Below are 21,879 nucleotides of genomic sequence, written 5' to 3'. Positions count from 1 at the left end.
GCAGACGAGGAGGAGAGAGAATCATACGAGGAGAAAGCTCGGTGGTCGCGAATCGAAAACGCCTCCGGAATTGTTGCGCCCGTCCCACCTCCAATGGCGGATCATCGCGTCGCGGTAATCATCGAGTTGATTTCCTATTTTTATCCTCTCAAGGATAAAGAATCTTGCCCCCCACGAAGAACGAGAAAGAAGGGGCTGAAGCAAAGGCCTCCAAGGATCAGAGCTATCCCTTTTTGCTCGAGAGTCGGCGATGATCGCTTGAGGCATTCCTCTCGCCTCTCTTTCTTTGTCCCCTTCTTTGATTGAATGTAGGTCGATGCTCTTGGCAAATTGTTTAGGGCTCTGAGATATCTGGTTGCTTCACTCCTCTGTACCTCGAGTTATTTCTGAGGTATACCAAGGAAAAAGGTGGGCCCAAAAAGAAAACGAAGCAAACCCTGCGTGAGCGAGATAGCTGATAATTTCTTGAGGTACTCCTCTCGCCTCTCTTTCCTAGATTGAAATGCTGAATCTAGGTCCAGATTCTTGGCAAATCCTTGAAGGGTTTTGTTACAGAATTTGTGTCTGGATCTGGAGGGTTTTTCATAAATTGGTAGTTGGTTATATCGCTCCTAATACCCGGATTAATTTCTTAGGTCAATCAGAAAAAGAAAAAAAAGGTGCATTCACAGAGGCAAGGAGAAAAAGGAAGCAATCCTTGTTTGGGTGTGCAAGCTGATGGTTGCTTGACGTACACTTTCACCTCTCTTTGGTTAAAAGGTTGAATCTAGGTTCAGATTCTTGACAAATTCTTGAGGGGTTTTGGCGCAATCCTTATAACTTATTACGTTATTTTAATTAACTTCTTAGGTCAATCAGAAGAAGGTGCAAAAAAAGAAAAGGAGAAGCAATTCCTGCATAAGCAATAGAAACGATGGTTGCTTGAGGTACTCATCGCATCTCTCTTTCTTTCTCTCTCATTTTTCTTTGGTTTGAACGATTGAGTCTAGGTTTAGATCCTTGGCAAATTATGGAGGTTTTTGGCATAAACTTCGTACTGGTCACTTCGCTTCCTGTATACCTGGAGTTTTTCTTTACTTTTGTTTGTGATGAGTAGTGTGTGTATTGATTAAATAATAAAAGGGAAAAATGGGAGGCAACTTTTCAAGAAGTTATTTTGTTCTATGTTGGCGATCCATGGTAACATGTTGCCTCCTCGTAAAATGCATACCTGGCTCACCAGAGCTATTGTTATTTTTTTTATAAACCTTGTCTGACTTTCTCCAAAGTTTATTCTTAAATTGAAGGAAAATGATTCACACAATCAGGACCAGAATATGCCAATTCTGAAGTTCCTTTCCACATGCTTCCTATTCTAAGGAGTCCAGATTGTTAAATTTACTTCTAGGTACTAAAGGGAATTTTTCCTTGTAGTATTGGTTGATTGACAGTTTTTCTCCTCTAATATCTAACTGTCATTGTCTAATACTTGTCTATGTCCTTCCAACAGTTCATAACAGCCATCGAAGTGCAAATTTCCTTCTATAAGACTAAACTGCATGTCATTTGATTCCTTCAATGTCTGATATGATTTTACTGGTTTTTCTATGCTTTTAGTACTGCAGTAATCTGTCTTGTGCTGAATACCTTAGTTCCACAACGTGGCAACCCACAAATTTGAGCTGAGGGGGAAGTTTCTAAAACATGGCATCACTTGCTGATATTGGGATGTCTGCTGCCCTGAATATCCTATCTGCATTGATATTTCTGATTGTTTTTGCTGTACTCCGGCTTCAACCATATAATGATAGAGTATATTTTCCTAAGTGGTACCTGAAAGGGATTAGAAGCAGCCCAACACATTCAGGAAACTTTATAAAGAAGTTTGTTAACTTGGACTGCAGAACATATTTGAGATTTTTGAATTGGATGCCTGCAGCATTAAGAATGCCGGAGCCTGAATTAATCGACCATGCAGGACTGGATTCTGCCGTGTATATCAGGATCTATCTACTTGGGTGAGTTGAATAGTGTCATTGCTCCAATGTTGTTTGTTGAAGGTTTCAAGTCTTGCTAAAATGATAGCTGTAAATGGTCATATGAAGGCCACATTATCCATTTCTTACTTGTGCTTTCTCTGACATGACTTTCTCGATATTGGATCCTTATTTTTTTAGTTCATAGGCACTTTTGTTTTTCATTCTACTTTGCATCTGTTTAAGATCATATGCTTCAGCTCAAATATATACTTGTTTTTAAATCCAAAAATTAACTGCATGCAGATTCTTACATTATAATGTGTGAAATAATACCCCGACTGTTGCTGTTCTTAACAACTTAGGATCATTCTCGCTACTTCTACTGTAGCTTTTGGTATATCGTCGTTCATATATCTTCCTGTGTCTATTTACTTTACAAGTTCCTGTTATTTGCTTCTCATCATATTTATTTCGAATTTTTGTTATTTCCTGCAGGTTAAAAATTTTTGCGCCTATAGCTGTGCTTGCATTTGGTGTTTTGGTTCCTGTTAATTGGACTGGTGGAACACTGGAGAACAGTAAAGATTTAACATTCAGTGATATCGATAAGCTCTCTATATCTAACATTCAACCTGGTTCAGAAAGGTTTTACCTCTCTTTCCCATGCACTTGGTTGAGGTCTGAACAACATAATTTAGATATGTTTAATGTACTCAAACCTGCATAATTTGAAAAGTGATGCATCACGCTCAGAAACCCCAAGCTCTCTCAACATAAGTTGGACCCTTAAATCCATACCACAAATAGCCTCCAGCCAAGGGAGCTTCTGTCCATGTAGGGGCATATTTAATGTACTCAAAGTTATTCAGTTTGGGACGAGATGGACCTGCCTATTGGCTCCAAGTTATCTTGAGCTTCGTTATGCAAGGAGGCCAATGCTTCCACAAATAACCAATTTATGATGATCAGAATTGGTGGATGTGGGTTCTGTATCATGTTGTGACCCATGAGAGTAACATCGACATGTTAAATAATATATATCATGGTAGTTTAAATCCTTTGTCATATCATCATAGAATAAATATCATTGCCCAAATTATATGTAAGAATTGGGAGCTTTTAAAATATTGCTTCATATGCAATATAGTCATAATCAAGGAATTGAATTTCATGTACATCATGCCCTAAATTAGGTCTACATGAAAGAGATCTAAGCTAAGGATGGAAGAGTAAGCATAAGCCCCAACCTATTTGCATGAAACTAGCTTAGAGATTATATTCAGATGCCTTGATTTGAAGAGAAATTGAACCCTATGTTGAAATTGGATCTTCTTCTCTAGCAAATAACCCTCCTGTAATGTTCTTCAATGATTTTGGAAGTGTGTTGCGATTTAGGAGAGAAATGAGAGAGATTTGGAAGAGAATGAGAGCAAGAGTGAGAGGGAGTGTGAGAGAAGGGGAAACAGGAAAAAGGGGCTGTTTAAAGGGCCCAAGGAGACCCCAATGGATCACTTTGGATTGGGTCCACTTCGGATGAGCTTGCCGTCCGGTGCAGATCATTTTAGTGCCCTGTGTTTTTAATAGAATTTCTAAGTTTTACTGTTGATTTTGTAATTTGGAATTTATTTTATTTGTTCACTTGCCGAATGTCTTTGTCTTGATCCTTGAGTCTGTAACCATGGTGAAATTGATTTACCGCACTATTATGAGCCATGCCAACTTTTGCCATACAGATTCCAAGGACATAATAAAATTGTCTTTCGAAAAGGAGATCATAAAATTTAATGTGGAATGATTGAGCATCATTTTGCCGGTATAATTGGAATCGTAGTGCTATATGTAATGCAGTAATAGATCATATAGATGCTTCTAAAGTCAAGTTCTATTAAAGACTTGGATTCAGTGTTTTCATATCGGAAGTATAGGCTGGTATCTATTGATATACCTGCCAACAAAATCAGACCAACCATCTTAGCTAGCCAACAATGGACTCCACCAAAGCACCTGGACTTAAATTGAACCATTATCCAATAATTATTACATCAAGTAGAGCATTACTACAAATACATTCTAAAGGGTGGGCAGGCAACAGAGTAAATATGTATGCATACATGACCAACTCAATCAATATGGGCTGGTATCTATTGATGTACCTGTTCATACTGGATGGTAATCCCTATATGATTATTGTACCTGGGCACAATTTTACTGTTGGAACAAGGTTCACTAAAAACCCGACGGTAGTGCAGTAGCTGTGGTGCCATATCCTTTTTTGTTTTTGACAGCTTTTGACAACTCTTGTTTTCTTGTTTTTCCCTTTTCCATTCTTTCTCTCCTCTCTCCCTCCGTCTCTTCCTCCTTCCTGCAATATCTTTGCCACTGGCACTGCCTTCTCCACTCCACCTCTTCATCACTGTCGTCTCCTTCCTCCGCCTCTGGTATGCTTTTCTTCCTCCTCTCCTCCATCAGTCTCTTTCTTTTCTCATGATCCTACTGCTTCGCCTCCCTGCTTCTCACCCTCTTTCATTCAAGTCTGAGTGGTACTGGTTCATTTTGAGTATTCGTGCATTGATAAGTACCAAAATCATATAAATTCAGTTGCCAAGCAGTATAAGTCGGTATACCAATCAGTATATCAGTACCGTACTAGTCTGACTGATTAGTAAAATTGGTATTAGACTGTGATTGAATTCCTTAGTTGGTCATGTATGCATGCATATTTACTCTGTTGCCTGCCCACCCTTTAGAATGTATTTGTAGTAGTGCTCTACTTGATGTAATAATTATTGGATAATGGTTCAATTTAAGTCCTGGTGCTTTGGTGGAGTCCATTGTTGGCTAGCTAAGATGGTTGGTCTGATTTTGTTGGCAGGGTCTGACAACATCATCAATCTGAAGTTACATTTAGAAACTATACTTTAGATCCATCTTGTTGGTGTTGCTACTAGATGGGTTTAAGAGATTTGTGACTAAGAAGCACGCAGCACATATTGCTATAATATGATGAACTATGTTCAATATATTTAGCTGGTGATTATCGAGGATTTGGAAGTAGAACGTTCCCGTAGTGGTAATGCATTTATTTAAATGAAGATTTGTCATCAAGAAAATGTCTCTAATGCATTATTTGTCATCTTAAGTCTTGTCATCCTTGTGCCTTAAGCTGTAGAAATTTCTGAACCATTTTCAAGTGTGCTTGTTCTCAAGGATGAGTTTTGCCAAAATGTTAATTTTTTTGAATTGATAAAGGTTAGAATTTAAGATTATTATCGTGAAACTTGTTGCTGGTTCTGAAATTTTTAATGTGTCTCCATGGTCCATCCCTTTTAAATCATTGTTGTTTTTCAAATTTTGAATGTTAAACTTGTCTCCTAGTTTCTCACATATTTTTGTGTAGCATTGGCATTGGTTAGATAGGACTCTTAAACTTATCATTTTTTATTCTCTAATATATTGCCTTTGTAGCATTGTGCATATGTTTTTTAGGCAAAGTTGTGCAACTGCACTGGTAGTATCCCTTCCTATCTGCATAGAGAACCGAATCCACCATAGTGATACATAACATGTTTTTCTTGTCAGGTTCTGGGTGCATTTGGCAATGGCCTATGTTTTTACACTTTGGACATATTGTGTATTGTACACTGAATATAAGAAAATAGCATCGATGAGGTTGCATTTTTTGGCTTCTGCAAATAGACGACCAGATCAATTTACTGTGAGTTTTTCTAAAAGCAGCTCTTTATTCTGAAAAGTTCCTTGTATGTGTACGTGCCTGATATTGATGTGTGCAAGAAGATATTTCTTGATCATGATGCTCATTTTTTTAGATTCAGTGTTAGTGTAAATGCATCCAGAAATCATAATTTTGTAAATGGTTCTTTTTATACTCTATATCTTCTTATATGGCCAAGAAAAACAAACAAGGCCGAGTCCCATAATTGTACCCCATAAGTATAAAGGATCACAAACAAGGTCGAGTCCCATAATTGTACCCTGTAAGTATGCTTTGTGATTTATGGTTCAATAATTTGTACAGATTCTTTGCACATACGAGGAAGTTTGCAGTGATGAAAAAAAAATCAAAGAAGGTTGAGAATCCAATTCAGTATCACCTTTGTCTTAGTTCATATATGCCCTCAAGGTCACTTATCACTTCTAAACTATGCTGGAAAAAGTGAAACATACGTCTGTGTTCTACGATCATAGTCCATGATTTAGCCAAATTAATAGTTGAAAAAAAAAGTTGCAAGATGCTTACATATATTAATGATTATATGTCACATAAAAAAATAAAAAAAATATTAGAATTGGATGGTCCATTCATCGTGGCTATATGATTGTTTCTCTTTGACAAATTAGATGAGACTTCAAAGTTCCCACATGTACCTTATCATATTTCCTACAGTCAAAACTGTTAAAGGCTTTCAACATACTTGCGCTATTAAATTGGCAAGGTAGTTGCTACTTGCTAGTATCATGCCTCAGAAAATACATGTACTTGAGGCTTAATAACATATGCATATAACTTACAAGAATGAACAACTGATGACAAAATTATATACATGAATTTCAACGTTCTTCCTGGATTTACAACTCAATATGTATAAGCAAACTCAGATGGACCTTCATTAGCAATCAGCTAATCAAAGTGCAATGTGCAAACACAAGGCATAGATCTTCAAATTATTATATTCCAATTTGGCTAAAAGATGTATTTATAGTAGGTGACACAGTAACTAGGAACAGTTCATATTGTTTGTAAGACCAATTATAGGCATATGGTATAAACTTATACTGCTTCGCGTCAATTATTGTGATAGTATGTCATGTATCAGAAACTCTGACGCCACTATGATGTAGGACTGTGAATGTGAAGGTTTTTCAGATGTTTAAGTCAATTAGAAGGTAACTATTGAATGCTATGACTTCAGATGTTTTGATGCTTCTTATGGTCTTTAGGTGATCTAGATACCAATATGAGAACTTATATAATGGTCAGCGATTTTCCATTGTCCACACCAAGGTATGTAATTTCGAATAATACTGTCCGGTACGGGCGGTACGTACTGGCCCGTCAGTTTATTGGTACACGGACCGCCCGTTACCGGGCGAAACAAAAAAAAATATAAAAAATTATGTATATATATATATATATATATATATATATATATATATATATATATATATATTTTTTTTTTTTTTATAACAGGCGACGTCGCGTCACCTTTTTCGGTGACGTCGCCGAGGCGATGCAACGTCACTTTTTTCGATGACGTCGCCTTATATATATATATATATATATATATATATATATATATATATATATATATATACATACATATATACATACATATATATACATACATATATACATACATATATATACATACATACATATATATACATATATATACTGCTCGGTATACAGTTTCGTACCATACCGAGCGAACGTTGAAACTCTGGTACGGTACGAAATTACATACCTTGATCCACACTGATTTGTAGCAAATAATATTTCTGAAAATTCAGAATTCATCAATCAGTGATAAACGAAAGCAAGGTTTTTAAGACTAGGAGAGATCGATGTATAGGGCTGGGATCCAAATCACTCCAATTAGTGTCCCATGCAAGTAATCTCTTGTAGGGAAATTGATGTCACACCACATATGGAAAGAGTTCGACTGTCGCATTAGTCGATTGGTACATCAAACTTTAGAGTAAATGTTCACTGAAAAAAAAAAATCTTTAAATACTTCAAAATTTTTACAACTTACTTGGATTTGATTTGTTAGATACAAGTGTTCTACCTCTGTGATTTATAACCTAAAATCTTACAATCCCCCACTTTATTCATGTCTCCAACCTGCTTTTACTATTTCATATGAACAAGATTCCTCAAGGAGAAAATGATCGCAATTATGTCAATTATTTTTCTGTTATTGGAGGCAACAGGTTCAAGCCCACGAGAAGTGGCAATGTCCCAACTAATTGTGAAATTTAGTGAGGATGAAAATTGTGTCATACTTGGCATACCTAGAAAATCAAATTATACGATTACTAACTAATTAGAGAAACTATCACCTATTTTTTCTATATTAGACTTCACTTTGTAAAATTATATCTTCAAAAGTTTTCTAAAATCCAAGGAGATCATCACAATTCTTTCAGATCATTTGAAATGCTTGTAGAATCATATACTCTTCAGAACAGAATCGCACAAGACTTTTGCTTGTGATTAAATGTGCTAGATACATCATTTACTAAGAGGATTGCTTCCTAAGAACTTTCTGAGGCAAATTGTTTCCAGGCATTCATTTTAATATTTTCTTGAAAAATCATATCTATTTTACAATCTTCAACAGACAGCAATGCAGCAGCCACCTTAGGTATGTTGCTTATTAATGATTTAAACTAAAAATTTTTTGGTTTTTAAAACCGGTTGTTGGCTGCCTTGATATTCTCAGTGCTGTAGGCAATAATTAGAAACTCTCTTTTACAAACAAATGAAGCAAAAAATTATAAATAAGTTGGATGCACGGAAGTTACTACATATCTTGTTACAGCTTTGTTTGCGAAATGCTAGTGTTGATTTCTCAAATCTGCTATCTTCTATAGGCTCCAAATGAGATAACCTGATCTATGATGCATTGGACAGTTGCATTCCAGATATAACCTTTACAGCTTCTAGTTCTAAAAGTATCATTGTTCTATTTAGGTTCTTGTGAGAAATGTTCCACCTGATCCTGATGAATCAGTGAGTGAGCATGTTGGGCATTTTTTTTCTGTGAATCATCACGATCATTATCTCACACACCAGGTCAGTATCTGTCTGATTTGAACACTGTAGCGCAGTTAAGTTGAATATGTTACTATCACTGGAAATATGCTGCCTGATCCTGATAATTTGTATAACATTATCTATTCGCTGGTTCTGTGAATTTGTATATATCCGAAATAATTCAAGATAAAAGACTCCCAATTATAAGGCTTCAATATATATTTTGGTTCTTTTAAGTTTTTAAGTAAGCTTTCTACAATTATGGCATATCCCCATGGTGGTTTGGCTCTCATAAGCATTGTCAATTTAGTGTCGTGTTGGCACACCATTTGTATAATACATGTCAAGCACTGATATCATGTTAGCATCATACATATTGGTCCAAACAAATTATTATGGTTTGCATATGCAATCATTTTATATATTAGGATGCAACTTTCAGGCATACCTTGGACCTGATCGCTCCATCATTTGTCCTAGTAAAAAGGGACAGCCTAATGCATCTAGGAAGTACATGGTGAAGGAATATCTTGTGGATGACAACAATTTCTTTGGGCAGTAACCACAATAAGTTTAAAACAGGAAAGGAAATGTAACATACACTAGCAAATCTCACTCTCTTTCTCTCTCTCTCTCTCTCTCTGAGGCAAAGACATAAGACTTCTGTTTTATTTCATTAAAGAAATAAAATAGGTAAATAGAAGAAGGCAAGAACAAAGAGACGAAGAGGAAAACAAAAGAGAACTTTTACACACTAACAATGAGGAAGGAGGAAAGTTCCAACAAATATATAAAATAAAGCTTAGTTCTTATAGGAATGGTAGGTGTAAAGAAGAAAACTCTCTCTTTCTGAGGCAAAAACATAAGACTTCTGTTTCATTTCACCAAAAAAATAAAATAGGTAAAATAGAAAAAAAGTAAGAACAAAGAGATAAAGAGGAAAACAAAAGAGAATCTTTACACCCTAACAAAGAGAAAGGAAGAAAGTTCCAACAAAATTGTAAAATAAAACTTAGTTCTTATAGGAATGGTTGGTGTAAAGAAGAAAACCGTATGACTATAGTACCAAGAACCAAGGTTTAGAATAGCGGTTGAACTGGTTGATATGAATCAGTATATATAGATCCAACAGGTGATGGACTGCATTTTCATCCTGTTTGGTTTGGTATGGACTTGTAAGGCTCCTTTGCACCAAGCATTAAGCAGATGAATACCAAGTTTTATCAGCCAATACTATACCATTTGACAAAGGTTGTCTTTTTTTTTTTCTTTTTTTTTTTTTCTTTTTTCTTACTCTCGAGCGTGCTCTCTCTTTCTTTTTCCTTTTCCCTTTCTCTCACATTCTCTCTCTACCCTCGCTGCCTCTTTGTTCGGTTTGTCATCTCCTATCGCCTCGCTGCCTCCTCCCACAATGTAGTTGACTCCTCTAAAGCTGCATCGCTGCCTCCTCCTTCACCCTGTCGCATTGCTGTCGCCTCATCTTTGTTCAGTTTGTCATCTCCTACTATTGGTATGCCTCTTCCTTATATTCCTCCTCCACTAATCGTCCTTGGCTTCCTCCGCCTTATCACCCTCTGCTAATCCTTCACTTCCCCTTTCTCTTCCTTTCCCCTCGTCTTTCTCTTTTTCTCTCTGTACAGAGTAGTACCATCTCATACGGAGTGTTGGCATATTGATTTGTATCAGTATCATAACGATTTGATAGGCGACTTGTATATGCACTGGTCAAGATTTTAGATGTGAGAACATCACCTTCCTGGAAGCTCCATGATGTACAATAGAAAAAAGTAAGAACAAAAAGATGAAAAGATGCATAGTTTACACTTGACAAAGAGAAAGGAGGAAAGTCTCAACAAAATTATAAGATAAAGCTTGATTGCTTGTGGAATGGGGAATAGTTCCTTGAGATCTATTCCCTGGAATGGGGAAAGTCTCAACAAAATTATAAGACAAATAACAGTGGCTCTAATTGGGATCTGTCATACTCAGATATTTAGGTTAGCTAAACTCCAAGGGCATGGGTGAAACTGGGCTGCACTCTGTTTGTCTAATCTGTTTCCATGTCTGGATGAAGATGGATTAGTTCCATAAATGTATGCCCATTACACATTAATGTTGGTATATATTAAGTGAACTCAAAATTTTCTGGATTTAGACACTGATATAGGTTGAATTTCTTACCTATTGGGATACATAAATAGCTGAATGTGTAAAAAGCATTAGATATATTTATATTATCCTAACAGAAGTAACTATATGACTGATTTTGAACGTTGTGACCATTGCCTACTCGTCTAAAGCTTAAACCGGTATATGAAAGGAAATATTCTTTCTCTCAATTGTACACAACGGCTCAAGTACAAGACAAGGAACGTAATTAAATAGGGAGGAGAGCATGTAAACTCGAACATAGGAACTTTTGGTCTGATACCATGTTGAAGTCAAGGGAAAATTGATTTTTGGAGAGAAGGTTGTGAGCTCAACAGACTTTCTCGTGACCTAAATGCTTTATTTACAATAGATTGACAGATCGAGAAGTCATACCTTATAGATAGGTATAGGTATACATACCACAACACTGATCATTATCTGATATATTGCGAGCGTTATGCATTGTTAAGAATTTTGCATATGATTATTCTCTACATAAGCGAATATAACTGTGGCTTATTGTAAACTTTTCAAAAGTAGAGATTAGTTGCCTAGAGAGTTGACATTCATGTTCATTTGGCATTTGTGGTCAATTGCAATTTAATTAATTTCTAGAAAGAAATTTATTCTCTAAAACTCAAATAATCTACTTTTCGTTATCTAGTGATATCGGAAACATGTTTTACAGCTAAAATTATTGTTTGGTCTATGAATCGGGACATAATGTTTGTTTTAATGCCCAGAAAAGATCCATGTAGTTAACACCAAATAGGACATTACAACTTGTTGTAATCATTAGTTTTTTGGTCTTAACAATTACCATTATTGTTGTCATAATGGCTGGAATACCTGCTTTGTTTAACTTTTTTCTTTCTATTTCTGGCAGTGAAATGTTTATGTTGGATGCAATGCTTTTCATAACTTATCTAGTTTATCTTTACTGCATCTTTTTATTTTTGGCAGGTTGTATATAATGCTAATAAGCTCGCAAAATTGGTTGAGAAAAGAAAAGGCTTAGAAAACTGGTTTATCTACTACGAAAACAAGTACAATCGAAATACTAACATCAGGCCAACTACAAAGGTACTTATGCTATTGACATGTACATCCTGTCTAATTTACTTGACAATCATTGACAGTTTGGTGTATAAACCCATTACTTTTATTCATAGACAGGACTTTTTGGTCTGTTGGGAAAGAGTGTGGATGCCATTGACTACTATAAGGCTGCGATAGAACAGCTACTGGAAGAAGTAAGCATTTAGAGGCATCTAGAATTTTAGATAGGATTACACTTGATCATGATATGGTCTCTTGTTATGACATTTATGGATCAACTGTGCTCCCTGTGGTGTTCAAAGTCATGTTACTTGTTTTTATTTATTAGGTTATGTTTACCTTCATAAGCCTCTCTCGGAAATAATGTGTATAACAAGTAGTGAAAAACATAATAAAGTTATGTTTGGAAAACATATACATGCAAAATGTGCATACTTTTGAAATCAAGGGTCGTAATTTCATACCGTATCGAAGTATAGAGTTCAGCTCGATATGATACGGTACGAGTATACCGAGCGATACATTCTAGCGTACTTGGTGTATATATCAAGGATTGAAATATCGTACCATACCGGAGTTTCGACCGTCTCTCGGTACGGCACGGTACAGTATACCGAGCGATATACCGTTCAATATATATATATATATATATATATATATATAAATCGGTGACGTCGCCAAAATTTATATATATATTTTTTTATTTATAAATAATATATATATATATATTATTAAAAAAAATACCGCTCGGTAGCGGGCAGTCCGTGTACCGGTTTACTGTCGGACCGGTACGTATCGCCCGTACCGGGCAGTATCATTCGAAACTGTATACCTTGGTATTATAATAATAATAATAATAATAATAATAATAATAATAATAATAATAATAATAATAATAATAATAATAATAATAATAATAATAATAATAATAATAATAATAATAATAATAATAATAAAGTATAAAAAATAAAAAGTTAAAAAATAAAAGAGGGGCAACGTTGCTGAGCATTTCTTCTCCCTACGTGGGGAGAAGAAAACCTCAAAGCCTCGGCGACATTGTCGAGGTTTCTTCTCCCCACACGGATTAGGAGAAGTCGTCGACGACGCCAAGGTCTCCCTGCAAAGCCTCGGCAACGTCGTCAAGGTTTCTTCTTCCCACGCCGAGGCTTCTTATCCCCGCACGGATTAGGAGAAGTTGTCGTCGATACCGAGGCCTCGTCGCCTCAGATGAGGAGGAGGTGACATCTCATTTGCGGCGTTCGACGAGGGAGGGCGGCGACGGATCGAGATCGTCGAGGGAGAGTGGTGCCGGATCTCCAGGTTCTCCCTTTTCTTCTCCCTCTTCTTCCTTCTCCCTCAGCTAATACTACCCAGTAGCGGGCGACGACGGTCGAAATCGACCATCATCGATCGATTTCAGGTGGTAACGGGGCGGAAACAACCCCAATCGACGGTACCGCCGGGTACGGGCGTTATCATTCGAAATTAAAAACCCTGTTTGAAATGACTTTGTATGTTCATATAGAATTGAGCCAATTATCCCACATGTAGAGTTCTAAAAGTTTATTTCATATATTAGATTCTTAGTCTTAGTTCTATTTAATCTAAAAACCTTTAGTTTTAAAATTTTGTCTTCACAACACAAGTTTATACTAAATCCCAACTAAACTTTTAATTAAATAATTTTGTTAGCAAAAAGCATATACCATGTTTTTTTGTGTATAACTAGTAAGTTCCTTAGTCACCAATGTGAAAAGATGAAGGCTTAAAGGTTGATTCTTGATTCTTAATATAACCCTATATTCTAAGAAAGCTTGATAGACACTCCTATAATCCTGAGACTAATAATTATTTTATGATACATATATATTGTCACATTAATAAATACTAGATACTAAAAAAAAATCTCATAGAATTCTTTCTAAATTCTAGATACTCATTTTCTTTCTGAATTCAACCATGATAAATCTCATAGATTTTTGTCATAGGTTATCTCAAGTTAATGAAATCATATGCAAATCTTTCTTCTTATCTTTATCTTTTTCAATAATTATACAGTGATTAAATAATATCTATAATAATCTTGTGCTCATGAAAAACCAAGTTTTTTTCTTGGAAATACTTGGTTCACATGACTTGTTAGTATACTTACTCTTTTCCAAATTGTTTCATGGTACCACTAATTAGTTTAATCCCCCTACAATTAGAAAAGCTTTTAATATCTCCCTTATTTCAAAAATGGATACTAAAAAACACTTCATTCATTTGACATCTTTTCATTCTCAAAACTTTGGTAAATAAACTTAGTTAATCAAACTACCTTTAAATCCCCTGAACTCGGATACTAAAACACACTTCATTCATTTGACATCTTTTCATTCTCAAAATTTTGGTAAATAAACTTGGTTAATCAAACTTCCTTTAAATCCCCTGAACTCTTCCAAATTAGATATGAATACCATGAGGTCATACATTATTGTAAATCTTCTTTCTGTTTCAGGCTTCTTTTACCTTATTTGTTCTAATTTTATCAATAAATATATTTTTAAACTTTCAATTGTTGTCTATCCCAAGGCAAATATATTATAGAACAATCATTAAATAATTTATAAAAAAAATAAATCCTCCATATTTTCCTAATTCCATAATCCATATTATTAACCAACACTTCTTGTCTTGATCCTATTCTTAGCACATAGCTTACCATAAAAACTATCCTTATCATGTACTTATAACTATTTTGCCTCTTAGTCCTTTTCTTTTACCTCTTTTTAATAATTATATATCTTCCAAATTTGTATTCATTTGTACAAGTTTACCAATTTTTAAAATATGGATCCTTTTTTCTAGTGAGGGCCTTTTAAACTTGTGTAAATGGCTACCAACTGAAGTCAGTCCCCTCTCTTCAGATTCTCCGTGAATCTTTTGTCATACTCCTAATCTTAGTAGCTATTGAAGTCCATATGATATTAGATTATCTCCAACCAAAATTTATGCCTCTTCTTTTTCTAATTTACTTTTAGAAAATCTTATATGACTGACTTGAAGTTCTATCATCTAACTTTTGTAAAAGTACCTGCTATGGTTTTCCCCTTCCATTTCTTAAAACATACGTCGAATAACATCAATCTATGTTGATCAGTCAAGTTATATCCAGATATAACTTTTTGATCTTTACATTACCATTCTAGCGAGGAAGAAGAATCTCTGCCTATAGTTATTGTGACTTATGAGTTATGTCCACTCTTATTCATCTCTTTTCTTGAAGTTAGTATTGATAATTACAAGGGCATAAAAAGTAGCAAAATTTTAAATCGTACTGCCTTCTTCATACTTTCTAGTTATTCAAAGCCCTCATGTACTCTTTAAATTCTTGTATATTTTTATCTCCTATATGACTATTTGAATCCCCTACACAGATAAATTTTCGATTAGAATTCCTTGAACAATTTAAAGTTTCATGGGATCTAATCTTTCTGAGAAGCATAAGCACTTATAACATCAATATTTCTTCTCCCAACATAAAATTTAAAACTATCTCCAGCTCTTTTCATCTTTATAACATCATCACTAATATCCTTATCGATGATGATACCTCACACCATTTCTATGTTTAATTTTTATAGTGTACCAAATTTGATATACAATGCAAACTATCATCCTACATTTTTTTTACCCACATAGTTTCCCACAAATGAATTATGTTAATTGTCCTCCTTATCATCATAGATATGTAGCTACCAATTGTCATCCCTTTCTTGGAAGTTCTCTTATAATCCATGTTGCTCGCCTAATCTTATGATCCTAGACTTACTCGATGCAAGAACCATTGCTTATTTTGCACCGTATCCCGGTGTCGATTTTATGGTCCATTCTGAGTGACATCCTAGCTATTCTTTGCATTTCTGAGGCACGTGAATGGTGAAAATGTCATGATTCAAGTCACTTCTAAGTGACGACTTAACATCAAAACGAAAACATTTGAGATCCATGCTCATGAGATTTGATTAGGTCTTATGTTAACTCTCAATGGCCTAATGCAACACTCCATTTTTCATCCAATTTTGTGATAGAAACAAATGGTGCTAGATAGAAAGAATAATAAACCATTATCCTCTTTTAGCCCATCTATTAGTTGTCTCTGACATAATCAGCCTTTAGCTCCAACACCAAGGATCCCATGTCCTATCACCAGGATGCTCTCTTCCTAATGGTTCCCCTTTCCTCAAAATGTCCTATCATGAATTGTTTGGCTAAAACACTGAGGTTTGCTTTGTAGACATTATACCAGACAAAGATGCATAGCTTTATTGCCAGGTTTGAATGTCTCCTTGCTTGCTATTCATTGACGTAATTGGGAGTATACGTCTCAAACTGTTAATTGGACCTTCTGAAGACCTTGCTTCAAATATTTGTGAGTGGAAAGGCATGAGAGAAGCTCCAAGCCATTCCCACTTCTATGGTTTAGAATTTTAGTGTTGTTGTCAATTCATATCCAATTTGTATAAACATGAAGCAAATATAGCTGTTCAATACTCCAATCTTTGTAAGGTCTTCATGAATAACTGACTAGGAAGCAACATTTCTGTACCTGTTCAGATGCGCTGATCAAATCAATTATTTTATGCTCTTCAATATTGAATGGAATCTTTCAAAAATATGAAGTTCTTTTCTCATAATGGTTACCTTTATTCTATGTAGGAAGCATCAGAACGAGAAAGGATAATTAGTGATCCTAATGCTATAATGCCAGCAGCTTTTGTGTCATTTAAAACCCGATGGGGTGCAGCTGTTTGTGCCCAAACACAGCAATCAAGTAATCCAACTTTGTGGTTAACAGATTGGGCTCCTGAGCCCCGTGATGTCTATTGGCCCAATCTTGCTATCCCCTTTGTTGAGCTTACAATTCGGAGGTTAATTATGGCTGTTGCAATTTTCTTTCTTACCTTTTTCTTTATGATCCCGATTGCATTTGTTCAATCTCTAGCCAATATCGAGGGATTCGAGAAGGTCTTTCCTCTCTTAAGGTCTCTAATAGAAACGTAAGTGTTTCTTATTTTGTTCTTGCAAACGCTTTTCTTGTTATGGGAAATATTGATATTTTGTATTTGACCAATATGGTTGATTCAGAACACCAACTAACAGAGTATGGCTTTAGGTTTCTGAAAAATAATATGCCTTTTTGAAAATTGATGAGGAAGTGATCGAGTGAATTCACCTAATAGTTACGGCATGGAAACTTAAAATATTAGGCATGGAGTCAATCATAAATCAGTTTATAGTCATCAAAATGTCTGAACCTGAATTGTTGAATATTATGTGCAGGAATCTAATTAAGTCATTCATACAAGGTTTTCTACCAGGAATTGCATTAAAGGTCTTCCTTATTCTTCTTCCAACAATACTCATGACAATGTCCAAGATAGAGGGTCACACATCCTTATCAACATTGGACAGGAGATCTGCTTCTAAGTACTATCTTTTTCTTCTGGTTAATGTATTTCTTGGGAGTGTTATTACAGGAACAGCATTTCAACAACTAAATAGTTTCATTCACGAATCTGCTAACACGTATGTGTTTTTATTTCTAAGTTCTTGATTAATGCATATTTTTACTAGTTACTTGGATCACTAGAGAATTGTTTGGATCATTTCTTTTGGGTATTTACATAATTTGTTTACGAAGAAAACAACACTTTTCATTTGGATATGCAACCAGTGGGTGTATGTTTTTCTTTATATTCCTTTCTTTCCCATAATGTAAACCCTCTTAAAGAAACAAGACAACTGTGATAAAGCATTATTTTGATATACAAAATGTTTACACGTCCCTTTAACTTGTCTGGAAGACATCGATAGCAGTTGCTGGTCCTTTGTTTAATGATATTGATTCATGCTCTAGTTTTCCACTAGCAACGTCACTTTGTCCTCGGAGCCTCCCATGGCAGCAAGTTGTGCCCGTGATATCATGTCCCATAAGGCATAAACTATTCTTTAACTGAATGAAACATGCTAATGATATTGCTCGATGCAAGGGCTTATGGCATTCTTTCAGTGTAATCTACTTTTCAAGAATTGCAGTGTCACAGTATACCACCTGTATTAGGTGCTATGTACTTGTCCAACTGCCAACCATCACATGGACCATGCTTCTTAGAGTGGTATACAGTGAACTAGCTCAAAAGAATTAAAATAGTGCTTAGTTTTGGTCAAATTGCAATCAGTTTTGATTTAAACCACTTAACATAATTGAAACACATGAACTGAAACTGCAAGTGAACCTTTGAAAATTGAATCCTTTGAAACTGTCAAAATCGCTTGCTCAGGCTTTGACCCTCTCTTCCACTGAATCTAATTGCTTATCGGTACTCACTGGTCAACAGTGACCACACGATGGGAAGAAGATGAAGAAGAGAAGGAGAAGGTTTTCCTTCTTCATATTTTCCTTTTTATTAGTACCAGATAGTACTGATGGTGCTGGCAAGCTGGACTGGTCCAAGAGGTGAGCTGCATTATCAATTGAAATCCTTAGTCAACTAAGGACCTTGGGACTTCAGTAATTGGGGTAGTAGATAATAAGAAGGATCTGTAGCAGAAAGCAAATCCTCCACCCAGTCTCATACTCACGAAAGCCTTTCACTTTAGTGGCATTAGAAAAGGCCTAACATAAAGAGTAAGAAAAACAAACGGAAACTAAGAGGGAGAGGGGAAATTAATTGACAATTTCTGTATTCATAGTAAATTAACTGGCATTAGAAAACGCCAGTTTGATGATTTCCTTCCAGGAAATTTTATGTATTCATAGTAAAGATATTTTCATATACTATGTAGTGGAAAATGGATTGAGCATAGTTAAAAATATCAAGCATAGGTGGGAATCAAGACAATCGTTGAAGTTGTACATTACTGAATTGCGCCTAACCTGCATTCAACATTTATTGGAAAAACATTTCATTGGTTGACAGATACTCATGAAACACAGAATGATTGTAGAAAACCTTTAATAAATTCCTTCTCATTTGTTAGTTCTCTCGTGGGAATTGATTCCACATAAAAGTCCTGGTTACATTGCTGTAAAATCTTGATGTACAATTTTCTGATTGAAGTGTAAATAATGAAGCAAGACAGCAGATTTGAGTAGGATGTCAAGGATTAGAAGGCATATATGTTGATTCTATGAACACAATTAGAATAAAACAACAAACAAATATTCGTTATGGAGTGGCTTATGACTTCTGATTAAGTAGATCAAGCCAGTAAGATAGTGAACAAATATTTTTTCTATTTGTAGTTTCTTAGCAAACAAATAACTGGCGCATACATTAGTATATCAAGCCAGTAAGATAGTGACCATACTTGGAAAGTATGTTTTCATCTTTTCTGAAGATCAAGTATCTCTTAAGTAACATTGCAAAACAATTTCTTGTTTATCTTGTGGGATGTTAAATGTTCCATTTTGTGCAGAATTCCTGTAACTGTTGGGATGTCTATTCCAATGAAAGCAACATTTTTCATCACCTATATAATGGTTGATGGATGGTCAGGTATTGCTGCCGAAATACTTAGACTGAAACCATTGATCATTTTCCATCTGAAGAATACATTTTTAGTCAAGACTGAACAAGATCGTGAGCAAGCTATGGATCCTGGCAGTTTAGAGTTTGCATCCTCAGAACCAAGAATACAACTATATTTCTTGCTTGGATTTGTATATTATGTTATCACCCCAATTTTTCTTCCATTCCTACTCATCTTCTTCGGCCTGTCATATGTTGTGTTCCGCCATCAGGTACTCTGGTTATTAAGTTTTATTTTTCAATGGTATCTTATACTTTTTAAGAACTTTGCGTGGCGTTGTTCCTGTAGGACTCATTTCTTAATAGCTTTTCATTATTCGTAGTTTGGAGTTTAGGTTACAGACTAGCTGTGCACGGAATTAAGGTGAGTATAAATTTTGCAAAGCAACTTTTACACGTTTTATATTGATGTTGATATAAAAATCAATGAGAAAGAGTGTAGATATCAATGAGGAAAAGTGTGTGCAGTGGAACAAGGGAACAATTGGATAGAGTGCAAGAAAAGTTGCTTTTGTCATGGTAATATGATGTTTTGACTTCTAACTTGTTTTGTTGTTTTTTACTCAATCCTATCATCAATCAGTTTTACAAATGTAGATATCTCCAACTGTCTTCCCACTAGTTTTACCAATATAGAGTATAAAGCAGAACCAAAAGCTGATGTTTCATAGGTCTTTCTTTTAACATGCATGTCGCTGTTTAATGTTTAGTTGCTTGTACCTTTTAGAAAATGCCAACAAAATATATGTGCACACAGGTCTGTTTTATTTGTCCCTGTGAGGTGAATGTTCCGTAGAGAGAGAGTGAGAGAAGCAGAAAGAAAATGAAAGAAGATTCCCTACAGCAAGATTGTTGTTTACCCCGTTAAGGGTTTATGAAAATATCTGGGAATTTAGAGAACATGAATGTTTGCTCCAGGATATCTTTTAACTGCAAACAAGCAAGATCTTCCTTATTATTGGACTTTTAGGCATGGAGATAATACAACTAGGGATTTGGTTTCCATGGATTGGAACTTTGCTACAACTTTGGTACAACAATATCACATTAATAAATTGGTCTTTGAAGTCTTTGAAGATTTCTGTGGAATCTTCTCATTTTTTGAGCTATACTCTATAGATGGAAAATGTCTTGGGTGATGAATAGTACATGTGTTTTTTGATACATAAGGTTCTTCAACATAGATAGATGTGCTACAAGATTAATCTTACGCATATCGGCATGTAAAAATATAAGTATATTTTTCCCCAGTTGGACCTATTAGTTTTTTATTCTTTTGAATAAAATGCATTTGAAATGCATGAATCTTTTATCAGTCATTTTTTATGAATGCTAATCCATTCCTTTTTCGCTTTGAACTTCAAATGTTTGATGACCTCTAATGTTTGTTGGTTATAGATCATAAATGTATACACTCAAGAATATGAAAGTGCTGCTGCATTCTGGCCAGATGTCATTAGACGGGTGATTATTGCAATGATAATCTCACAACTTTTGCTTATGGGCTTGATGAGTACTAAACATGGTTCTCTTACTGTTCCTATACTTGTTCTTCCTTTGTTGACAATATGGTTTCACATATACTGCAAGAGTCGATTCGAACCAGCATTTATCAAGTTTCCCCTGCAGGTTTGTTTCAGAGATAGCAACTTTGATCTCTCATTTATCTGGATATGAATTGTCTCAATGCTAATGATCTAGATTTCATATAGTGCTTTGAATCCAAGACTTATATAGATGAACAAGTAGACACAGTTTTTATTAATGGTTGTTTGTTTTGGATGAAATATATGAATGTACATAGCCTTTGGATTCATGAGATATTATCCCTTTGCAGGATGCAATGGTAAAGGACACGCTAGAACGAGCAACAGAGCCACACCTAAATTTGAGAGCTTACCTTCAAGATGCATATGTCCACCCGGATTTTCACAGCGAAGATGTGGAGCATCCAATGATTATCGAGGAAGAAAACAATACGCTTGTCCCGACCATACGAACCTCCCGAAGGAGTACGCCTGGGGAAAGCAAATATAACTCTGAAGTTGGTTCTGAATGTGAGTACTAAGTCAACTTTGTATTCTGTCTCCTGATCCTTATCATTGTGAATGTCTTGTAAGGTCTTGTTGATACCTCCTCTCTGTGAGCTTCAGGCGTTCTTGTACCCGCCTTACTTATGGGGTAAGATAACAACATTACCAGATACCTAAGTTTGGAACTCGTTGTTGGATATAACATGCTCATACTTAACCAGCTTTAGGAAATGCTAATATCTGCTCTACGGCGGTAGCTCAGGCCAAGTCAGTAGGAATCTTATATTGCGATGTCTTCATGAAGAATTCGTAAGACATGTCTT

At 35.4% G+C, this 21,879-nt stretch overlaps 1 protein-coding gene across 1 annotated transcript; it reads left to right on the top strand.

The window, feature by feature from the left end:
* The first annotated feature begins 42 nt into the window (after positions 1-42).
* LOC135585435 (CSC1-like protein At4g02900) lies at positions 43-21,804 on the top strand. Its single transcript, XM_065138941.1, has 14 exons — positions 43-470; positions 636-759; positions 850-926; positions 1,597-1,997; positions 2,454-2,603; positions 5,538-5,673; positions 8,674-8,775; positions 11,851-11,970; positions 12,060-12,140; positions 16,648-16,988; positions 17,272-17,517; positions 19,411-19,735; positions 20,922-21,152; positions 21,361-21,804. The coding sequence occupies exons 4-14, from the start codon at positions 1,684-1,686 to the stop codon at positions 21,589-21,591; spliced, it is 2,277 nt and encodes a 758-aa protein (XP_064995013.1). The 5' UTR covers positions 43-470; positions 636-759; positions 850-926; positions 1,597-1,683; the 3' UTR covers positions 21,592-21,804.
* The last annotated feature ends 75 nt before the right edge of the window (positions 21,805-21,879 follow it).

This window comes from Musa acuminata, chromosome BXJ1-3, assembly GCF_036884655.1.
Source record: "Musa acuminata AAA Group cultivar baxijiao chromosome BXJ1-3, Cavendish_Baxijiao_AAA, whole genome shotgun sequence".
NCBI lineage: Eukaryota > Viridiplantae > Streptophyta > Magnoliopsida > Zingiberales > Musaceae > Musa > Musa acuminata.
The sequence above is the reverse complement of the archived record's forward strand: the minus strand, read 5'-3'. Positions and strand labels throughout refer to the sequence as shown.